We start from the raw sequence: 20,117 nt of genomic DNA, 5'->3' as shown, positions 1-20,117 counted from the left end.
ATGAGAACTCTGCAGGGACCTGGGAGTAAGAGTAGCTTCCCATGGTGACGACACTCAAGTGGAATGTGGAAATTCGAAATGCTGGGTTACTTGTTCAAAATACAAACCCACTTTACAATCCCAAAATACAGACCCACTTTATGGGTCACACCTTTTATATAACACACTGTTATGTGCTAAGCTACATTTGTCCCCTGTTTTTGGAGAACAGTCTATCCTCATTATAATGTGGCCGTTGGGTGGTAAGTGCTGGTACAAACAAACTTTTAAATTTTAACGGGATTCATGAAGAGAAGGGAAAGCTCCAGGGAGAGGTGAAGATGCAGGCTTAGTGTCAGGAAGTGACCAGGGTGTATCTGGGTGGGTATCTCTGGCAGAAGGCTCATTACGCTCTGGAAGCAAACACAAATGAAGGCTGTCGACTCCCATTAGCATCTTCTGGTGCTCTCTGTATCTCCATATGGAGAAGAGAAATTAGGGGTTCACGTGGGTGAACTTCGCATGAAACAAATCACTCCTGGAAATAACTCATCTTTTTTCAATTACAGTATTCAATATGGACTGCTATGGATAACCAACTTCTGGGGGCTCCTTGCTAGTTTCAAGGAAAATGATCATTATCAGGTTGTGTGTCACATTAACTTGAATTTTCCTCATGGTTCTAGGAAAAGCAAAATGCTGAACCCTGGGCTATTGATGTGCTGTGCGACTAGGCAAAAAAAAAGAAAAAAGAAAAAGAAGGGAAAGAAAAGAAAGGAAGAAAGAAATCCATTTCCTCAGAAGACACATTTAATGAGGCAACTGGGGGTCTAAGGTGATAAATTAGAAATTCAACTAAGGGTAACAGGCTTAAAGGAAAAAGCAGAAGCTTGATGAAAAATGCAAGGGGAGAGAGAGAAATGTTTTTTGTAAAGTGTTCAGCTTCATACTGATACAGCTGTGATTGCTAGTGTTTAATGTCATTCATCTGGGACTCTATTACCTTTGTTCTGGGATACAGAAAATAAAGGAAAAAACCAAAGACTCCAGGATGCTTACCTTGCCATCCTCCGTGTGGACGTTTTCATTATACCCCTTTACTATCGTTCGATCAATGAACAGGCTCCGCATGACAACGATCACTTTCAACACCTTTCCCAAGGTCACCTGTCAAAACACACGTGTACAAACAGGAATGCTTACATTGGAACATGCAAATCACATGAATTGGGCAAGACAATGAGAAGTAGAGAGGATCACCTCTCCTCCTGTTCCTGAGAGACACACCAGTGGACGCTCGGAGGAAAGGCGCGCTGGTCGCGCCTTGTGCCAGCCTCCTGAGGCGCTTAAGGTGGCGCAGGTCCCAATTCATCTAACTACCCTGAATTTATTTATAATATTGGCGTAGAAACTCTCAGGATAATTTCCAAATGTTTACTATCTGCTGGATAAAGTAAGTTTCCCTTTTTTTTTTTTTTCCTGTCTTAAGATTACCTTCTTCAAAGACTATCCTGCAATTCTGGCCTTCTAGGAGTTAGAGCACATTTGTTTTCATATTATGTCATGAGCCTATGTACACCCATAGACTATGTAGAGAGTACAACAGAGGGATGAAAGGCAGGCACCAGATATCCCCTGGTTGCACTATCTTTTTTTTTTTTTTAAATATTTATTTGGCTGTGTGGGATCTTCGTTGCGGCATGAGGGATCTTTTTTAGTTGCGGCATGTGGGATCTAGTTCCCTGACCAGGGATCGAACCCAGGTCCCCTGCACTGGGGGCACGGAGTCTTAGCCACTGTACCACCAGGGAAATCCCTGGACTATCTATTTTTAACAGCTGGTAAAAAGTGGAGCAGTTCTGAAGGTAAACGAAAAGTAGCTGAATTTTATCTCCAAAAAGGAACATGATCCTGTAAATACATTTAAGTGCTTTTACTCTCTCAGAACCTAAGCACATGTTATAGATTAAAAACAAACAAACAAACAAAAAACCTAAAAAGAGTGCAGTTTCACACATGCCAGGGAAGAAGTGACCTGCTGGGCTTGCTGAAGAGGCTCAGCCTTCAGGATAGAAACGGCGCCTTCTTCTCTTTTCGGGGCTCACGAAACCCTTCTGATGCTTTGTCAAGCCTCCTCTTTCATTTCCTAGATGAGATCCTAAAAGCAGACTCAAAGGACCCAACCCAAGGCCCACTGTCTGGGTTGGTCCATGAGGCTCTGACATCACAGAACTGGCTAAAAGGAGTCCTGCTGGGCTCAGACAAGAGTCTCTGCCCCAAGCAGCAACCCGAATCCTGCAACTCAAGCAGCAGGCCGTTCTCGGACAACACCTTCAACCATCCTTTCCTTACAGTTCTTAACCTACTGTTCAAAACAACAACGGTCTTCTCTTCTTGATCAGTCCTGGGTGTCAGTGAACATTACTAATACCTAGCTCCTTGAGTTGATCTCTATTTCTATATGCCCCAATTAGTACAGAATATAAACGGGGTAAGAAAAAGATATGACGTGCTTATTTACATTTAAGAGAGTGTTAAAAGCACCTTATTTCTGGATAGTGCTTTTAAATATTGCTATACCATGTAACATTTAATAGGTCATTTCTTGCATAACTGGAAATCACTATTTAAGGATGCCAGTAAACCAGCAAGGTAGTAACAGAAACTCTGTCTCTAGTTTACATGCAGTCTTGGAAGGAAGCAAGGGAGGGAGAGGAACCCAGTTACAGTTCCGGCAGTCATAAGCACCGAAATTAACAGCCCCTCGCTGGGTTACAGTGAAGGTCCAACATACCCCGTCCAACAGTGCCACCATTTTCTAACATATTTTAACTCTCTTTGCTAAAAAGCGTAGATAACTAAGCAATTGTTTCCTTAAAAGAAACGAAATCTAGCTGACTTTAACTGATAAATTCCCTTAGGAATTTCTCAAGCTTCTTAAAATGAAATTAAAAAAAAAACAACCAGGGCTTCCCTGGTGGCACAGTGGTTGAGAATCTGCCTGCCAATGTAGGGGACACGGGTTCGTTCGAGCTCTGGTCTGGGAAGATCCCACATGCCGTGGAGCAACTGGGCCCGTGAGCCACAACTACTGAGCCTGCGCATCTGGAGCCTGTGCTCCACAACAAGAGAGGCCGCGATAGTAAGAGGCCCACGCACCGCGATTAAGAGTGGCCCCCGCTCGCCACAACTAGAAAAAGCCCTTGCACAGAAACAAAGACCCAACACGGCCAAAAATAAATAAATAAATAGGAAAAAAAAAAAAAACCACACTAAAGATACTAGAAATGTTATATTTAATTTTTTTTGTTTTTATAAGTGATTTTTGGTATTTTAAAGTTAACTAATAGTAAAATAGTTAATAAATGCTTATTATGGAACAATCTAAAACTAGAGAAAAAAGGAATAAAATAATTGTTTATAGACTTTCCGTCCAAAGCTAATCACCACTTTAACATTTTGGGGTGCTTCCTTTTAATCTTTTTACTATCAAAGATGCATGGTTTTTGAATTTTTCACGTTTATAATTGAAACTAAACATATAATTTCAAGTCAAAATTTTATTTAAAATTATGAGGTAAGAATCATTCCATATTGCTGTGTAGTCTTCAAAACTGGCATTACACGTGGCCTGGCATTCTATTGAGTGGCTATACTATAATTTCTTTAACCATTCACCTATTGCTGGACATTAGTTGCTTCCAAATTTTCCCTAATATTAATATTAGGCTGCAATGTGCCCTTTTGTTCACCAAATTTTTGCTGCATTTGGTATTACTTCCTGAGGATAGATTGGTAGAATTGTAATTACTGGGGCAAACAGTACAAATATTGTAAGGCTTTTAATACAATCTACCAGAAGGGTTAAGAACAGTATTGTCAGCACCCCACTCTTATCAGCAGTGGGTGTTATTAAATCAAAACAAAACAAAATAAAATCCACCCCCTCCCAGAAGTACCGACTTAATTACCTTCTTTAAACCTTTCATTATGGAAGACTTAAAAAAACATATACAGAAGTAAATGAAATAGTATAAAGAACCCCCATGGACCCATCCCAATGTCAACAGCTACAAGTCTCGGGCAGATCTTTGTTTTACCTACACCCTCACCTACTTTTCCCTTCCGGAATTATTTTGAAACAAATAAGAGCCATGGTCTCGTTTTATCTGTAAATATTTCAGTCTGTATCTCTAAAAGATAAGGGCTCTGAAAACAAAAAAAAACATAGCCATGCTGCCACTCCACATCTAAAACAACAACAGGAATTCTCCAGTGTTATCAAACCTGCAGTTCGGTCAGTGTTCATTTCCAACAGTCTCATAAATGCCACATTAAAAAAAAAATTTGCTTGTATCAGGATCTGAGTATGGTCCACACAGTGGAACTGGCTGACCTATCTCATAAGTCTCTCCTAAACTAAAGGTATCCCTCTCTCTATCCCCTCTCCCCATGCTATTTGCTGAAGAAACTGGGTCATTTTTGCTATAGAGTTTTCCACAGTCTGGATTTTGCAGATGGCGTCCTGGTGGTGTACATGTTACTCCTTACTCTGTACTTCCTGTAAATTGGTAACTAGATGAGATTCAGGCTTGATTTTTTTTTTTGGCAAGACTACTTCACAGGGGTGTCACAGACTACCGACAGGAGGCATGTGAGGTCAGGGGTCTCAGTTCGTGATGCTGGCAGATGATGACCCATTAAATTCACCAGGGGTTACAGACGGTCGTATTCCAATGAGATCAACAGCCTTCATTTATTAGCTGGAACACTTTTATAAAGAAAAACTTCCCCTATCTACTAACTGGTTACCCAGCGGTAGAATTTATTATATGTGTGAGAGAAGATAAATGCTCAATTCTTTCCATTTATTTACCAGCTTTCTTTTTTTAAACTTTTAATTTTATATTGGAGTATAGTTGATTGACAATGTTGTGTTACTTTCAGGTGTACAGCAAAGTGATTCAGTTATACACATACCAGTTTTCAAACAACGCACTGTTTCACTAGTTCACTTCCAATGTAGATGGCTTAGTTTTTTTCCCTTAACATTATTATAAACTCAAAGAGTGAAACATATTTGATATATTTTTGTCTGATGCCATTGTTCTTCTTACGGACGCTCGAATGTTCTGTCTGTGGCTGGTGGGCATCTACTTGAGGCTGAATCCTTTCGTCGTAACCCTAGTCTCTGTGGTGGCTTCCTTGCTGTCTGGTATATGATAGCCCAGGCCTGTCCTGTATGGTTCCCACCTGAGGTCATGAATCAGCCACCTCCTCAAGCAACTCTGGCTCCTTCCAGTGGGAAATGGTATTTCAAGAGCGCAACCAGAGCAAGGGGCAAATCATTTTTTGATAGGTTAAATTTTTTGTTTTTCATGCTATGAATCTGGATTAGGATAGTTTTTCCTTTCCCCCTTTTTTTCTTATCCTACATTCATTTATGTATTGAGGTTTAAGCATTTCAACTTCTTTTCTAATAAAAAAATACGATACTCCGCAGTCATATGGCCCCCCCTACTCCTGCCCCCCCATCATACTTCACACCTCTGCCCTCCACCCTCAGCCCGTCATGCCTCCCCCCACCCCTCCTGCCCGGTTTGCTCTGGAGTCCTGGGATAGGCTGGTTCTCCATGCCCCACCTCGTGCGCTGTGGCTTCACGCTATCAGGGAAGGTGCATGAGCCAGGCAGGCTCACCAAGAACACCCCTCCAGCTTGTGTCTATCCCGGGCTGTGCTAGTTTATGGACACTCAGTGCTATGAAGTCTGGCTCCGGTTTACTTTTGTTATCTCTTGAACCCGTCAAGGTCTATGAAGTTTGTCAATTCTTATTTTTTATAGAGCCAGAAAGGACCCTGGTGCTCAACTGGATTGAATATGCACAGTCATGGCTTTTTGAATTTTTAACATGGTCATAAGGAAACTGCACAATTTTGAAGCTTAACATTTCGAGGCTTTGGAATCAGGTGCATTTGGAATTGGGTCTCGGCTCTGCTACTGGAAAGCTTGGCCCAGTTACTTACCTTCTGTGAACATCACTTTCCTCCAGCTAATGGAGATAATGACCGCGAGGAGTCAAGGAGACAAGGCGCCTGGTGAGGGGTGTGGCGCGGGGCCTGGTTCCCAGGGGCAGCTATTGCTACTCAGCCCAAAACCTTGTCTGGACTTCACAGAGGCGAAATGATTTGAAGCCAGCTAACATCAAAGCTGGAACCGGAAGGGCTGCTGCCTCCGGTCCAGTGAAATTGCCGCCTATGCTAATTTGCCTTTCTGCTGTCACACCTGGGGCTAAAGGGACACTGCAGAGAGTGGGTGACAGTTGTGCAGGCCCTGAAGTATGAACAAAAATGTGTTCCTGTTGAATGACTGCTGAGAGTCTGCGAGCCTGAGGTGCAGGCGGTGTGGGGAGGGCACGAAGCTGCCACGAAGGCTGATCTTGCGGACTCCCAGAAGAGGCCATTTACTGTGAAGGTCAAGCGCACTGGGACTCCGTGCCACACCTGTCCCTTACAGGCAGGGTGACCAAGGGCAAGTCGGGCCACCTCTCGTGCCTGCTCGCACAGCCGCAAGACGCGGAGGGGCCCGCTGAGGAATGAAGTGCGACGACGATCCGTGGGAGACACGCGGCCGCGGGCCATCAGCCTTCGTTCTCCTCAGAGGTGGTGCGGTGGAGAGGGTCCTGTGAGCCCTTCGAGCCCTGCCCTCAGATGGAGCTTCACGTGTGCTCTTCCCAGCTCGCACGTCACCCTATAATGATTCAGATCCTTATGTATCTGGACTGTGCCAGTTCGTATCTGGATGCAGCAGGTTGCAGTGACCTTGGAGTTTTGGTAGACTGATCCAGCGGTGCACCATATACAGACCAACAGACACCGTTCTACAAACTAGCCAGTGCTGGCCATGGCTGGAGCAAAACGCCCAGAGACGGGACCACAACTGCTATGGGATCCCACAAATAAAGCTAATGCATCTGGTACCGAAGCGGGCTTGCCGTTGCCAAGGTAACCCTTCTTCCACACTGAGCAGGTCACTCACTACCTCCGCGTCTGTCCCCGTGTGTTCAGATGGCAAGTTGTGAAGAGTCTAGGGGTGCACTGTGCTTCCCCAACGGGGACCAAGGAGCGCTTGGAAAGGAAGCCGCTGGGCTGGACCACCCAGCCGGCCGTCACCCTTTCAGGAAGTGCCCTTAGAGATGCTGTCACAGCCCATCCCCTTGTGGGGGCTGCGTCAGCGGTCTTCTCTATCTGTTCTACGGCAGTCGCCTACCAAGCTGTATGGCATTGGGAGAATTTCTAGTTCACTACGGCGAGGCAAGTCGCAAAGTGGGAGGCAAGTGGAGGAGAATAGCAAACGTATTTCATTCTGCTCTGCTGCTGACTGCTATCCAACGCAAACGTAACAAATCTGGTAGTTGAGACGTTAGTTACACTGGCAGACCAGGTGAGCTTGGAAGGTGGGAGAAGCTGATCGCTTGCAACCTCACTGCCCTGGGCTTGTGCAGGGAGAAGGCACCCTGAGCCTGAGCAATAGCTGTGTCTAGGATGCAGCGGAGGCGAGCTGCCCAAAGGCTTATCTGCACGAGGAACCTGGACTGGACACAGCACCCCCTGGGCCGGCGTAAAGCACGTGTGTGGGAGGTGAAGTGGGGAGCACACTATCTGTCACTCAGACAAAGGCTGCATGGATGAGCTCTGCTTCTGGGGCAGGGATACAGTTAAAAAAAAAAAGAAGAAGCCAACCATATATACACGTGTCCACAAATGTTATTTTCCAGGTACAAACAAGGTAAAAGTTTACGGTGTAGGTGTCCTTAAGGGGCCTGCTGTACTTGAAATGATGTTTTTCAAAGTGTAGTTAGAAAGGGGTGGGGAGGGAGGGAGAGAGGGGCAGGCAGGCACCTATAGGAGGTTCAGGAACAGTTTTTCTTCAGTACAGAACCAAGAACCTTCCTCTCTGTACTAATGACAAAGAAAGATGAGGATAAAGTGGATGATCCCAGTAAGCACTTATTTATTGAATATATAAGCGTATGTGTTACGTGAAGCACTGGGCAAGGGCACTACTTCAGAGGATCATGTAACTTCAGAGCTGGCAAGTTTTAAAACGTCATTTTCTCCAACTCCTCCATTTTCTAAGGGGTAAACTGAAGCCTAGAGAGGTTAAGAAGTATCAAATACGGCTCCTACCTTGAAGGAGGTGATACAACTGACACATGCCTGAACTAACTGGAGGGTGGTACACGGCGCTTTACCATGTGGGGCTCACCGTGTACCTGAGGAGTTTTGGGGAGAAGAGTGCTGCATCGCTGAGCTGTCGGAACATGCTTGGTTGGGCGCCTGCCCGTTTTACCCCACGTTTTGAAAGGTGGAGTTGGTTGTATAGACGAGCACTCCCCAGACGACGTCCCATGAAACATTCCTCCAAGAGATGTTCTTAGATGTGACCTGGAAAACACGTTCCCCCAAGCTTTTCCCTGACGCCTGGGGGTCTTCCCCCGAATAACGCGGACACCCCCTCGGCTCTATGACAAAGACCGGGGCGTGCCCACAGGGCTGTAATTTCCTCCTCTACCTAAGAGCCCTGCAGTACAGCCCAGGCAGGTAGGTGTCTCAGTCTCATTCTGAACAGAAGGAAGCTGACGTTTAGCACAGCTTCGAGGGCAAGGTCACTACTCTTCTGCACAGGGCCAGGCGCCTGCCTCTTGCTGTTTCCCCTTCTCATGACCGGTCCATGATCCCGCAGCAGCGTCTCTAAATCACAAGACACGGCGACCACAGAACCTTGGACCATCTAATCCTCAAACTGCCGGCCATACTTTCTGGAACTCTGGTAAGTGGCTCAAAACCGTGCTTCACAAGGCTCCTGGCTTCCCTCCCAAATGGCTTTATACTCACACTCTTGACCTCATCTATAAGATGCCACTAACACACTTGCTTTGTCTTTTTAGTGGTTTTTTTTTTTTTTTAAGTGAGCGCTCTGAATTCTGCACAGCTGCTAGGTATGTGCAGCCCTGACAGAATCGTGCTGGGCGGAATTGTTCTCCTGACAGCAGGCCTCTCAGAGCTGCAGCCGCAAGGACTGGGGCCTAGAGGTTCAGAGGGAAACCGGCTGCTGCTTCTTTCTAGGAAAACTGTAAAACTGGAAATAGCCAAGAGAAAACGGAGACAGACCAACCCTGAAAGGCTGAAACGCTGGCCAAGCTGAGGGAGCGAAGATAAACTCGCTGTCATGGCTGGAAGAGGAGGTCACTGGTGCGAGGAGCTGGGCAGTAGCCCAGTCGTAACAAGAAAATGGGCTGCGTGACTTGGAAACCAAGAGGTCAGACGGAGGGAGCATCAAAGATAACACTGAAATTCCTCTACGCTGAAGGTCACCTGTTTTTTGCTCAATGGGTGGCTCAGTTACGCCTCTGCTGATAAAATGCAATGCAACGTAGTGTGATACAAGAAAGAGAAAATCAAACTGGAAAGCGACTCCCGTGGATGGGCTGGATCTGAGACGTGAAGTTGGTACAGCCTCAAGATGTGAATTACATCTTCCCTTTTGACAAAGACCTAAAGTACGGCAGATACGCTGACTTCAGGTTCTGCTACCAACAAGTTAGAAAATCAACTTGCCAGCAAGGCAAGCAAGCACGGGAGTTACGTGTAAGGACTCTGGGGGAAGCAAAGACCTGAGTTTAGATCTCAGCTCTGCCCGCTCCTGGCTGTGTGACTTGCGGCAAGTTACCTGGCCTATTAAGCCCCGGCTCTCCTGCCTGTAGGACCCAGCATAAGGCTGCTGTGGCGAGGAAATGACACCAGACTTGTGAAGGGCTTAGCACTGTGATTCAAACATGGCCAGTACGCTATCGCCACCCGTGGTCATGCTGGGTGACTCCCTCCTTGCCCTTGTCACGGGGCACAGGCAGCATGGGGAGGGGGCGAGGGCCAGGGCTCGGGAGCCTGAGAGACCCAAGTTCAAATTCTGCCTCTGCCATGTACAAAGCAGCGTGGCTCTGGGGAAACCAACTCACGTGAGCTCTGGCCTCCTCGTCTCTAAGATGGAACCCTTTATAAGGACTGGGCAACCACTGCTATTAAGTGTCCAGGGGAGTCACTACTGTCACTCGCTACGTGGTAACAACTGCTGTATCACTGCGGTAATCCTTTCTAACAGTTACGAAGCACACCGCCTAATAAGATAGGCTCATTTTTCTTTAGGTGGCTTATTCCCTTGATGAGTACATTTGCATCATTTCCTAAGGAGCCATCAGAGTTAACAATCTGGGCACTTCTGATCTTCCTGAACCCGTTCCTCTCTTCAAAAGTCACAACTGCCCTGGTGGGAGTGGAGTTTCATCGGAGAGGTCTTACTCATTCTCCAAATTCGTTTTCTTTTCTTTTTTTTTTTTTTTGCGGTACGCGGGCCTCTCACTGCTGTGGCCTCTCCCGTTGCGGAGCACAGGCTCCGGACACGCAGGCTCAGCGGCCATGGCTCACGGGCCCAGCCTCTCCGCGGCACGTGGGATCCTCCCGGACCGGGGCACGAACCCGCGTCCCCTGCATTGGCAGGCGGACTCCCAACCGCTGCGCCACCAGGGAAGCCCTTTTATTTATTTATTTATTTATTTATTTATTTATTTATTTATTTATTTATTTATTTTCTGCGGTACGCGGGCCTCCCGCTGTTGTGGCCTCTCCCGTTGCGGAGCACAGGCTCCGGACGCGCAGGCTCAGCGGCCATGGCTCACTGGCCCAGCCGCTCCGCGGCATGTGGGATCCTCCCGGACCGGGGCACAAACCCGTGTCCCCTGCATCGGCAGCCGGACTCTCACTGTGCCACCAGGGAAGCCCTCCAAGTTCGTTTTCATGACAAGGATGGATTAAGAAATAAGTTTCCGTTTCATACGATAAATAACAACTTCCTCACAGCCATCCGCTCTCAGCTGGCTTCATGTTCCCCTCAACAGCAACAAAATTCACACACAATGTAAAGAAGCAAAAAGACAACTGAGAAAAACTGTGCTTCCTGACCTTGGTTTCTGGCTACCTTACAGGGTTTCCCTTGCAGTGTCATGAAAAATCCCCCAAACCGCCAAAACAGAATTCAGTTCATTTTCATTTATAAAACATACATTCAAATATATAACATAAACCCCTCTGGGAAAAAGGAGAATACGACGCCTGTATAAAAATAGGGCATCGAGATTCCAAAAAGATGTTGGGAGAATGAAGTGGGATACGGGTTAGCTGACAAAAGGAGAAGCTGACTATTGTTTTCTCCAATATGCTGAAAACGTCAAGTTTCTACTAAGGGATGTGATGCGGAATCCCCGTCAGCACACACACCCTTCACTTGTCCCCTGCCCTGAACACGGCAGCAAGGAAGCCACCGCACTCAACGTTCCCGTCTTGCAGGACATGCCTGCTGCCCGGAAAGCAGCTATTTTCTCTCCTGGGCGGAACCAGTTGGCCCAGGGGTAGGAACTGGGTCTGGTACAGAAGGTTCTCCCCATACTGGCTAGACCACGTAAACTGCCTCCTTCCAGAATCTGGCCTGGAGAACATGGAGAAGACTGGGAACCGAAAATAGCACTCCTCTGAGAGGGAGGCCATGTAGCGAGAGAGGGCGGAGGAACGAAGTGCTGGGGAAAGGAGGAGGGGAGACAGACGGACAGACGGATGCCCTGGAGCCTGGAGCTGCCTTGCGCTGCAGATGGCTTGCTTTCCGGTCCTCCCCCTCCGTCCACCCAGCAGGTACTTGTCAACGCATGTCATGTGCAGGCTAGGCGTCAGGTACACAGAGGTAAACGAAAGAGAGCTTCAGAGAGCTAACAGTCCCGGTGCAGGAGACAGGCAACAAATAAATATATAAATAAAAATGTATAATTTGCCAAGAGTTTTAAAGGAAATAAACAAAAAGGGGAGAGCTCAAAGAGAGATTATTTAGGCAATACCTATGTGCGAAAAAAATGACATTTAGATCAGATGATTCAATTATTCGTTTGTTCACTGAATGCACTCCAGTATTTCTTGGACACTCACTATTGTACCAAGCCTCGGCCTAAGGATTAGAGATGGAGCAGTGAACAAAACATCTCAGAAGGGTGCATTCTTGTTGGGGGGGTGAGCAGACAATAGAGAAACAAAAATATATCATCTGTGTGGGGCTAGGAAGGCAATAAAGCTGGGTGAGGGGGTAGGTTCACATGTGGTAGAAACCTATTATGTAAGGTGAAGCCAGGCCATGCGGGGTGCTGGGGCAGCGGCCGGCCATGGGAGGAGCCTGGCAGAGGCCTGGGCGGGAAAGACCCGAGAAAGGAGGAGGAGGCTGGTGGGGAGGGCAGGAGAGAGGCAGGCGCCGGGCAAGGGCAGGCTGGCGTGCTCGTGAAGGGCAGAGGCTCTGACAAGAGGTTAGCTGCATCCGGGGTGAAGTGGAAGCCGCTGCAGGGTTTTCAGCAGAGAAATGACAGGTTTGATGTGTGCTTTAAAGAAACATGTCCTTGGCTGCTTGGTGGAGAGATAAAGAGAAGAAACAGGGAGACCACGAGAGGACGATGACAGCTTCGACTGGGGCTGTGGCGGCAGAGGAGGTGAGACGCCAGTAGATTTCAGATAGAACGAAGATGGAATTGAAGACAGGATTTGCTGACAGATGGGCTGTGAAGTGAGAGAAAGGGGGGAACTAAGGAAGCTTGTAGGTTTCTGGCTTGAGCACCAATTAGATGGTTTTGCTATTTACTGAGATAAGATGGGGAAGCAAAGGGGTAAAACAGGGGGCAGGGAAAATCACTTCTCTTTTATGAAGTCTAAGACACTTCTGAAATGTCTCAGTGGAGAGATGTTAAATGGGCAATTTGGAGACTGGGACTCACGGCTGAGGTCTGGGCTAGATAGTTCAAGTTTATGAATGATCTTCTCAGGCCCTCGTTTTCAGGGCAGTCTGGGTGAATTCAGATGACCTGAAACCTCACCCTAAACCCACGCAACTGAGCAGCATCATCTGGGCTCTGAGGAGCTCAGGGGTGTTCTTCCCGGAAGAAGGTGGGTCTGTGGACTTAAACTGGAACCATCCCATCGACGGGCGATTCAAGTCCAGGTGAAGGTGATCCCCACATAGATCTGCCACTTGCCACCTGCATTAGAATGGGACCACGGTGCCCTCTGGCACATGTGACCCCATTACACCTCCACTTCTGTCGATACCCTGTTAGGCAGTGCTTGGCTTTTTAATATTTCGACTGTAGGATATGTGCCAACTTGATCTTGATGTAGAAAATTTTAATTCAAATCAATACGTGGCCAAGGTCACTTTAAAATCCAATTAATATGAATGGGAAAATATGCCCCACAGTTCTGTGAGCTGAAAATGGAACACTTGCAAGTTAACAGCAACAAAAGACACAACCAAACAAGCCTGTCTGGGTCCTTCTGTGTTTGATAATGCAGCTAGCTGTGTCCTTAAATACAGGCAGGTCTTAGAACACCGAAAAACGTTACATGGTTTGGGCTTCAGTTTAGGGGAGCTTAAAATTAAACTGTAGGTTCTTTTGAAGAAAAACATAAAATGTACTGAAAACTGTGAATTCCTATAACCTGATTTTAAATAAATTAAACCCTGGACTTCAACTCACCCAGGAATCCCTAGAGAGATCTAAGGCTTTGATAGAGTTTGAATAGTGGCAATTTGCATTTATATAGAACACTTTCCCAAAACTGCTTGCAATGATAACCATAACATAAGGGGAAACTGAGGCAGATTTTTCCGAGACCTACTCCTACTAGCAAAGGCAACCAGCGCTACAGGTCGCTTCCTCCTCAGATTTACCACCTTTGCCCCCACACTTACTCCTTAGTAATTTTAGAGAATTGCTTACTCTACACCAAGAATCAGAGACTCAGGCAACAAATGATGAGGACATTATGACGACTAGCTTCTTCCAGGTTGTTCTCTCCTCCTTCAGCTTCATTGCTATCCCGTCTGGAATCCCGGCTTTCCTACCCCTAAACCAGGTTAGAATAGACTGTAAATCAAGCATCCATCTAAAAAGATAAAACTGCTTTGTAACTTTGAGGAACGACTGCAAATTATGTAACATTGGAATGAAGTATTAGGGGTGCCAGTGAAATATCATGAACCTATTTCTCAATTGATTTTATATTTGGATATTAAAAAAAAAAAAAAGGCTGCTGCAGGGATTGGAGCTGAGCTGTATGAGGAAAGGCCCACTTTGGGTGGCCTTTTCAGCATCCCAGGGAATGCTCATGGATTTGAGGTGCAGATGTCCTGCAACACGGGGCTGAAAAGAAAGCTTCAACCTGAATGCTGTCGGCTAAGGTCACGAGGCAGCCGTGTGAGGGCGTGTGTTCACCTCTCCAGACTGCACTGCGGCAGCAAATGAAAAGCAGCCCAGGTCTCTGCAGCTAAAGGACAAGCTGCTGCCTGGCATGATGTCTGCTCTGTCCTCCCCTCGTGGACTGGTTCAAAGGACCGTCTTGCACTCTCCTTCATTCAAAAATACTACAAACCAGCAGCCTTCCCATCCATCCGTCCCTCTCCCCACCAAGCGCCAGTTACCTCATCTGTTGCTAGCATGAATGCTCTTCACACACTCATTATTCTTTAATGATGCCTGTTTGTAAATAGCAAGATGGGATGCAATTAAACCATGAGAGGCTAAATAAACACACACACTAATTAGGATCTTTACAAGAGATTTTTTTTTTCATGTATAGACTGGAATTTACCTTTCATTAATCTAACTTAATTGCAATAGTGCACCAATAAAGAGTCAACACAAATTAAGTGCTCTAAATTATCTCCCCATATTAAGGGTGAGCAAGCGATCCTTCCTTTGGGTACCAAGCCCTGCTCTGCAGAAGGAGGGAATGAAACGAGAAAACAGCACCGCTAAGCATCAGGAGGAGGATTTCGGCAGTAAGACGGGCGTCACAGCACTGTCACGAGGTTGCACTTCAGGTGCCTGAAGTTAATGAGGTCAGGGTCATAGGTTCACACTGCAGCCTTCGCCCCTCATGAGTCGACTAGCTTTGCTCAGTTCGGAGGTAGCAGACATCACCCCTCAACATTTGTCAGCTTTCTGTCACTGGTTCCAAGACAGAAAGAGTAAAGGTTTGGATCAATCAGTTCAAATCCATTCCCACCCCTAGAATAATAATGCCCAGAAACATTTGCTCTGTGGCAAGGCAGTACACAGCAGAGATTTCTGCACGAAAGGGACGTCTGTTAAGTGCAGGAAAAGAAAAGTTCTGGTGTTCTGACCTTTGATTCTAGAAGGCGTGAAGGGTTATATACATTTGGCAACTAAACTGAACCGAAGCAGAATACGATGGTGTAGCAACATTAGACGTCTTTTTTGCAAAGGCCTCGGAGTACCAACGATTTATTCATTCAACAAATGTTGACTGAACCCCTCCAGGTAGCAGGCACTGGCTGGATCAGGCTCAGGAAACTGCTTTAGGAAAAATGTCACTCGCTCCAGAACTCTTTTCACCTTGTACATATTGCATTTGTCCTTCCCTGATCACTGCTGCTAAGCCATGTATCATCTTCCTCTTTGTCAAGCACAGACATGCATGGACGCACAGAGGCCCCAGCTTCCCTCCTGCTTCCTAACTGGGCCAGTGGTGCCACTAGCCTGGGGACTGCGACTCTGAAGAAAGCCAGGTCCCGAGAGGTCCAGAGGAGCAAGAGGGCTGAGGCAACTACCCTGAGGACCTGGGACTCTACATTCAGCTACATGACCAAGACAGCCTCAACCAGATTCCCCAGTTCCTGATTTTAAAATAAATACTTGGGATGTTCTCCATGACATTTCCCAAACTGTATTCCATGAGAAGGGGTCTGTGGCCAAATACGTCGGGGAAACTGTGTAGACATCATCCTCCTCTTGCAGATCCGCAGTGTACAAGGGCATATTAAAGGCTCTGGAAAGGACTGCCGTGAAGGAACCTGCTTAACTAGCTTTGTTTAACCAGTGAGTGCTCCTGAAACTTACTGTGCACATCACCCTCCTTAAGAATTCATGTCGCAAGAAGTCCACGTTGGGAAACACTGTTATATTACTACCAGAAAAGAAATACCCTGCCTATTCAACCAGTCCCCAGCAGCCTGGATCCTGTTCCTCCAGTTTGATACTACACCTCAGCTCACTCCCTGCCTGCCTCCCTCCCCGCAGGTAGAAACAGCAAGGCATCGCAGACCCCAGAGCCTGGAACCCACAGGACCTGGGCTCACTGCGCACCAGACCAACAGAGTGTCCGATGATGGAAAACAGCTCCCTGACAGACTGTGGATAAAAATTTATCAACCCTAAGATGTTTAACTGCTCCCAGTTCAAGCACTTTCAAAGATTCACTCAAATTCATTTTTAGGGTTACATTATAAGTCTCTGAAAATCCTACTCTTGTAACAGCAGTACCGACAGCCCTCACTTAATCACTCTGGTAGATCATATTTAAAAACAAAATAGAGCTAAAAAAATTCATTCCATGTTAGTGAGCAGATGTCTAGCCCATTTGCAATTAATACGACCCACTTCCATACAATCAGACTGCTTAAAATTCCTGGAACAAGATGTAAAACTGAAGATGCAAATGTTCTGATTTTAATGAGAATGAATGGAAGCTATAAAACCCACTCTCCCTTTGAGGGTAGGTACAATCTACATATAAGTCCCAACTGCACACTAAATTTATCAACAAAACAATCATTTGATAAAGCCTGTGTGAAAGAAGAAAGCAGAACTGGGAAAGTCAGGAGTATATTTGGAAAGCATTTCCTACCAAGATTAAATGTTATCAAAGCCATCATTCTTTTAAGGAGCTTTCAAGAAAACTTGACTCATTTCAGTACATTTCCCCCAGTTACCTACACATACTAGGAGATTCTTGTACTCCTTTGAGTCCATGAGATCTTGTCAGTGGACAGTGCAGAGGGTGATAGAAAAGACCATGACTTTGGTGCTTCCTGGATCACCCTTCAGATCCCAGCTCCATCACTATGACCTTGAGCGAGTTAGTTACCCTTCTGAGCCTCAGTGTTCTGTCTATACGATGGTGATAACATCTTGTGTGGGTGTGAATATCAAATCAACAGGGGTGTATTAAAGACCCAAACAGAGTTCCAAGCACACGGCAGGCACGTGAAGTGGCAGCGATGATTAGAAATACTATATTCATGGTGGCAGGGGCAGACTTGTCTAGGATCTAAAGACAAGTCTCAACTTTCACTTTTCTTTCTCCCTGCTTGGAAGGCCCTCCTGTCGGCTTACCGAAACCTTACCCCTTCCTCGATGGTCCAGTTTGGAAGTCTCTCCTGTGGTCTGTATTTTCACTAGGCAGCAGTGGGTTTCTCAAGGTGTGGACCCCACAACTCCACCTGAATCAGACACCCCACCCCTGGTCACCCTATTGGCTCTGGGCCGGAACTGACATTCCCAACAAGCACCAGAGCCTAGCCACTCTCTGAACGCTGGGGAGACACCTAACTCGGGCGATGCTCGGTCGGCCTCTGTTGAATGAAACAGCAAAAACCAAGAACTTGAACTCTCACAGCACTTACTTGTGCCCCTTGTCTTCATTCATTTGTTCCATAGCTATGAAGGGAGTACCTCCTCTGTGCCAGGCACAGTTCTAAGCCTGGAAAGTTGACAAGGACCACGAAAGAACCGGACGACATATCTTCCTGGGGGAATGCACAGTTTCGTGGGGGATATGCTCCAGGAGGAGAGTAGAAGGGCAGGGGACAGGCACGAACACTCCTTTTATCTTTCGTGACTGGCACAAGCCCTGTGGAAACCAGACACTCAGAAAGGATTTGATGACAACCATGAACAAAATCAACAGGGTAAGTCTTCAAAGGCACAATAAAATTCTTAGAGATCTGGTAGCAGTTTGGAAACATCCAGAAATGACAAGGCACGCAGTAATGCAGAAAGAACGTGTACTTTGGAGGCAAACTGACAGAGTTTAAACCTCAGCTTTGTTACTTATTTGCTATGTGCTTAGGGCAACTTATCTTGCCTCTCTCTGTGCCTTACCTACCTAAGAGGGCTGATGGGAGATTACACTGCAAACAGCACATACGTTCATTGAATAAATGTTTACGGGGCACTCAGCATGTGCCGGGCACTGTTCTAGGCACTGCGGATACAGCAGTGAACAAAACAAAGTCCCTGCCTTCAAAGAGCTCGCCTTGTGGAGGGTGGAAATTGACAGTAAGGTAATACATAACGTGCCATATGGTGAAAATGCTATAAAGAAAAACAAAGCAGGGTAAGGGACAGAATGGCAAGGGGTGGGGTAGGGTGCTATTTTAAACAGTGCCATCAGGGGAGACCTAGAAGCTCTTAGGAAGCGAAGGAGAGAGCCAGGGGCAGAGGGCACAGTTGGTGCCAAGGCCCCGAGTCCGGAGCAGGCCTGATGTGCTCTGGGAGCAGTGAGGAGGTCAGTGTGGCCAGAGTGGATTGAGTCAGGGGGCAGTGGTGGGAGATGGGGTCGGGGAGGAAGGGGACCGTGTAGGGTCTGACAGATCGTGGTGAAGATACCTCTAGGTGCGATGGGAAGCTGGTAGAGTCTTCTACGCAGAAGAGTGACATTTCAAAAGCAGTGCTCTAGCTGCAAAGTGATTACAGTGTGTGAAAGGCTACAGAGGTGCAGGGGTGGCAGGAGGCTGCAATCAGCCAGGTGAGAAGGGACAGCAGCTTGAACTGGGGTGTCGAGTGGAGTTGGTGAGACGTGAGTAGATTCTGGATGTATTTCTTTCCTTTTTTTTTTTGACTTTTTTTAAATTGGAGTATAGCTGATTTACAGTGTTGTGCCGGTCTCTGCTGCACAGCAAAGTGACTCAGTTACACACACACAGACATTCTTTTTTATATTCTCTTCCGCTAGGATTCTGGATGTCTTTCTAAGGAAGAACCCGCAGAATTTACCAATGGACTGGCTGTGAGAGAAAGGAGACGCAGAGGCCACTCCAAGACTTCTGGTCTGGCAACAGGACGAATGGAGTCATCATTTCCTAACACGGGGACCACTGCCCACGCGCAAGTGGCCACGTCAACCGGCACCTGGGCCTGAAGTCTGGGGAGAGACCTGGGTGAGGATGTAAACCTGGGCTTCAGCAGCAACTACTTAAAACATATTTAAAATCCTGGGATGGATGAGATCACCTAGGGAGTACGGACAGAGAAGGGACCAGACCCAAGAACTGAGCTCGGGACACGCCAATGTTCTGGGAAGAGGAGGAGGAATCTACAGAGAAGACTGAGAAGGAACAGCCAGGGGAGTGGGGGAAGATCCTGAATAAGTCGCAGCTAATATTATGAATGCTAACTTTAAGGCGAAACCCAACAAAGCCCCTACTTCAAAATTCTGTTTGACAGTCCTCACGTCTCTGTAGTTGAACAAAATGGAGGAATAACGGACGCCCTATAAAATAAGCATGATCACCGAGCAGTCACCTTACAAGCAGACACAGAGACAGTCACCGTGAAATTTTAACTACGCATATTGAAAAACACAGTTCAAGAACGAGGAGAAAAAGGACGGTGAGAATGCTCATCTATGTTTAAGAAACAGGCCCCACATTATTGCAAAGGGTTTTTGAACAAAGACATTTTTCTTATGTTCACAATGTTTATGATCAACAGTCAACATGGTTATTAAGCCATGAACAAGCCCCATACAATTTCATGATCTTCAACAAATGTCTAGCAGAAATCACTGCCATCCCCCCCCTCCACGCCCTGCCCCCATCCTGGCCGTCTGAGCTCACCAGCGGCTGGCCCGGCTCCAAGGATTAAGTAACCAGGTGATCTCCACAACAACCCCACGAGAGAGCTCCATTTTACACGGGGAGGAAATGACGCCACAGAGACATTCAGTGACGACCCAACATCACATGGCTAGAATTGGCCAAGCAAGGAACTGAACCCTAGCCGTCTGGCTCTAGGTCTGCTTAGGAGCTGGGTTGATTATGATGGTGATGAGAATGACATCAATCACTACCCCTGTAACTATATACAGCACCATCAGTTAAATTAATTTTAATTAAAATTCAATATAATTTACATAATTAATAATACTATAGACCATATTGGTATAAACTCATGCTCATCTTTTAATTCAATTGC

At 46.6% G+C, this 20,117-nt stretch overlaps 1 protein-coding gene and 1 long non-coding RNA gene across 3 annotated transcripts in view; one reads left to right on the top strand and one right to left on the bottom strand.

Moving 5' to 3' along the window:
- The window catches only part of MED27 (mediator complex subunit 27), a 195,613-nt gene that overhangs the window by 27,887 nt on the left and 147,609 nt on the right, over positions 1–20,117 (bottom strand). For both annotated transcript variants that reach the window (XM_030838488.3, XM_060300260.2), the window contains exon 5: positions 1,039–1,146. In XM_030838488.3, the coding sequence (XP_030694348.1) occupies positions 1,039–1,146 (108 nt within the window). The remainder of the gene's footprint in view (positions 1–1,038; positions 1,147–20,117) is intronic.
- The window catches only part of LOC132597441 (uncharacterized), a 9,547-nt gene continuing 1,779 nt past the window's right edge, over positions 12,350–20,117 (top strand). Inside the window, exons 1-3 of the long non-coding RNA XR_009564232.1 lie at positions 12,350–12,554; positions 17,580–17,830; positions 18,877–20,117. The exon at positions 18,877–20,117 is cut by the window's right edge and continues 1,779 nt beyond it. This is a non-coding gene — a long non-coding RNA (uncharacterized lncRNA). The remainder of the gene's footprint in view (positions 12,555–17,579; positions 17,831–18,876) is intronic.

Source organism: Globicephala melas, chromosome 6 (assembly GCF_963455315.2).
Source record: "Globicephala melas chromosome 6, mGloMel1.2, whole genome shotgun sequence".
NCBI classification, from domain to species: domain Eukaryota; kingdom Metazoa; phylum Chordata; class Mammalia; order Artiodactyla; family Delphinidae; genus Globicephala; species Globicephala melas.
Note: the sequence above shows the minus strand (reverse complement) of the source record. Positions and strands in the feature narration are given on the sequence as shown.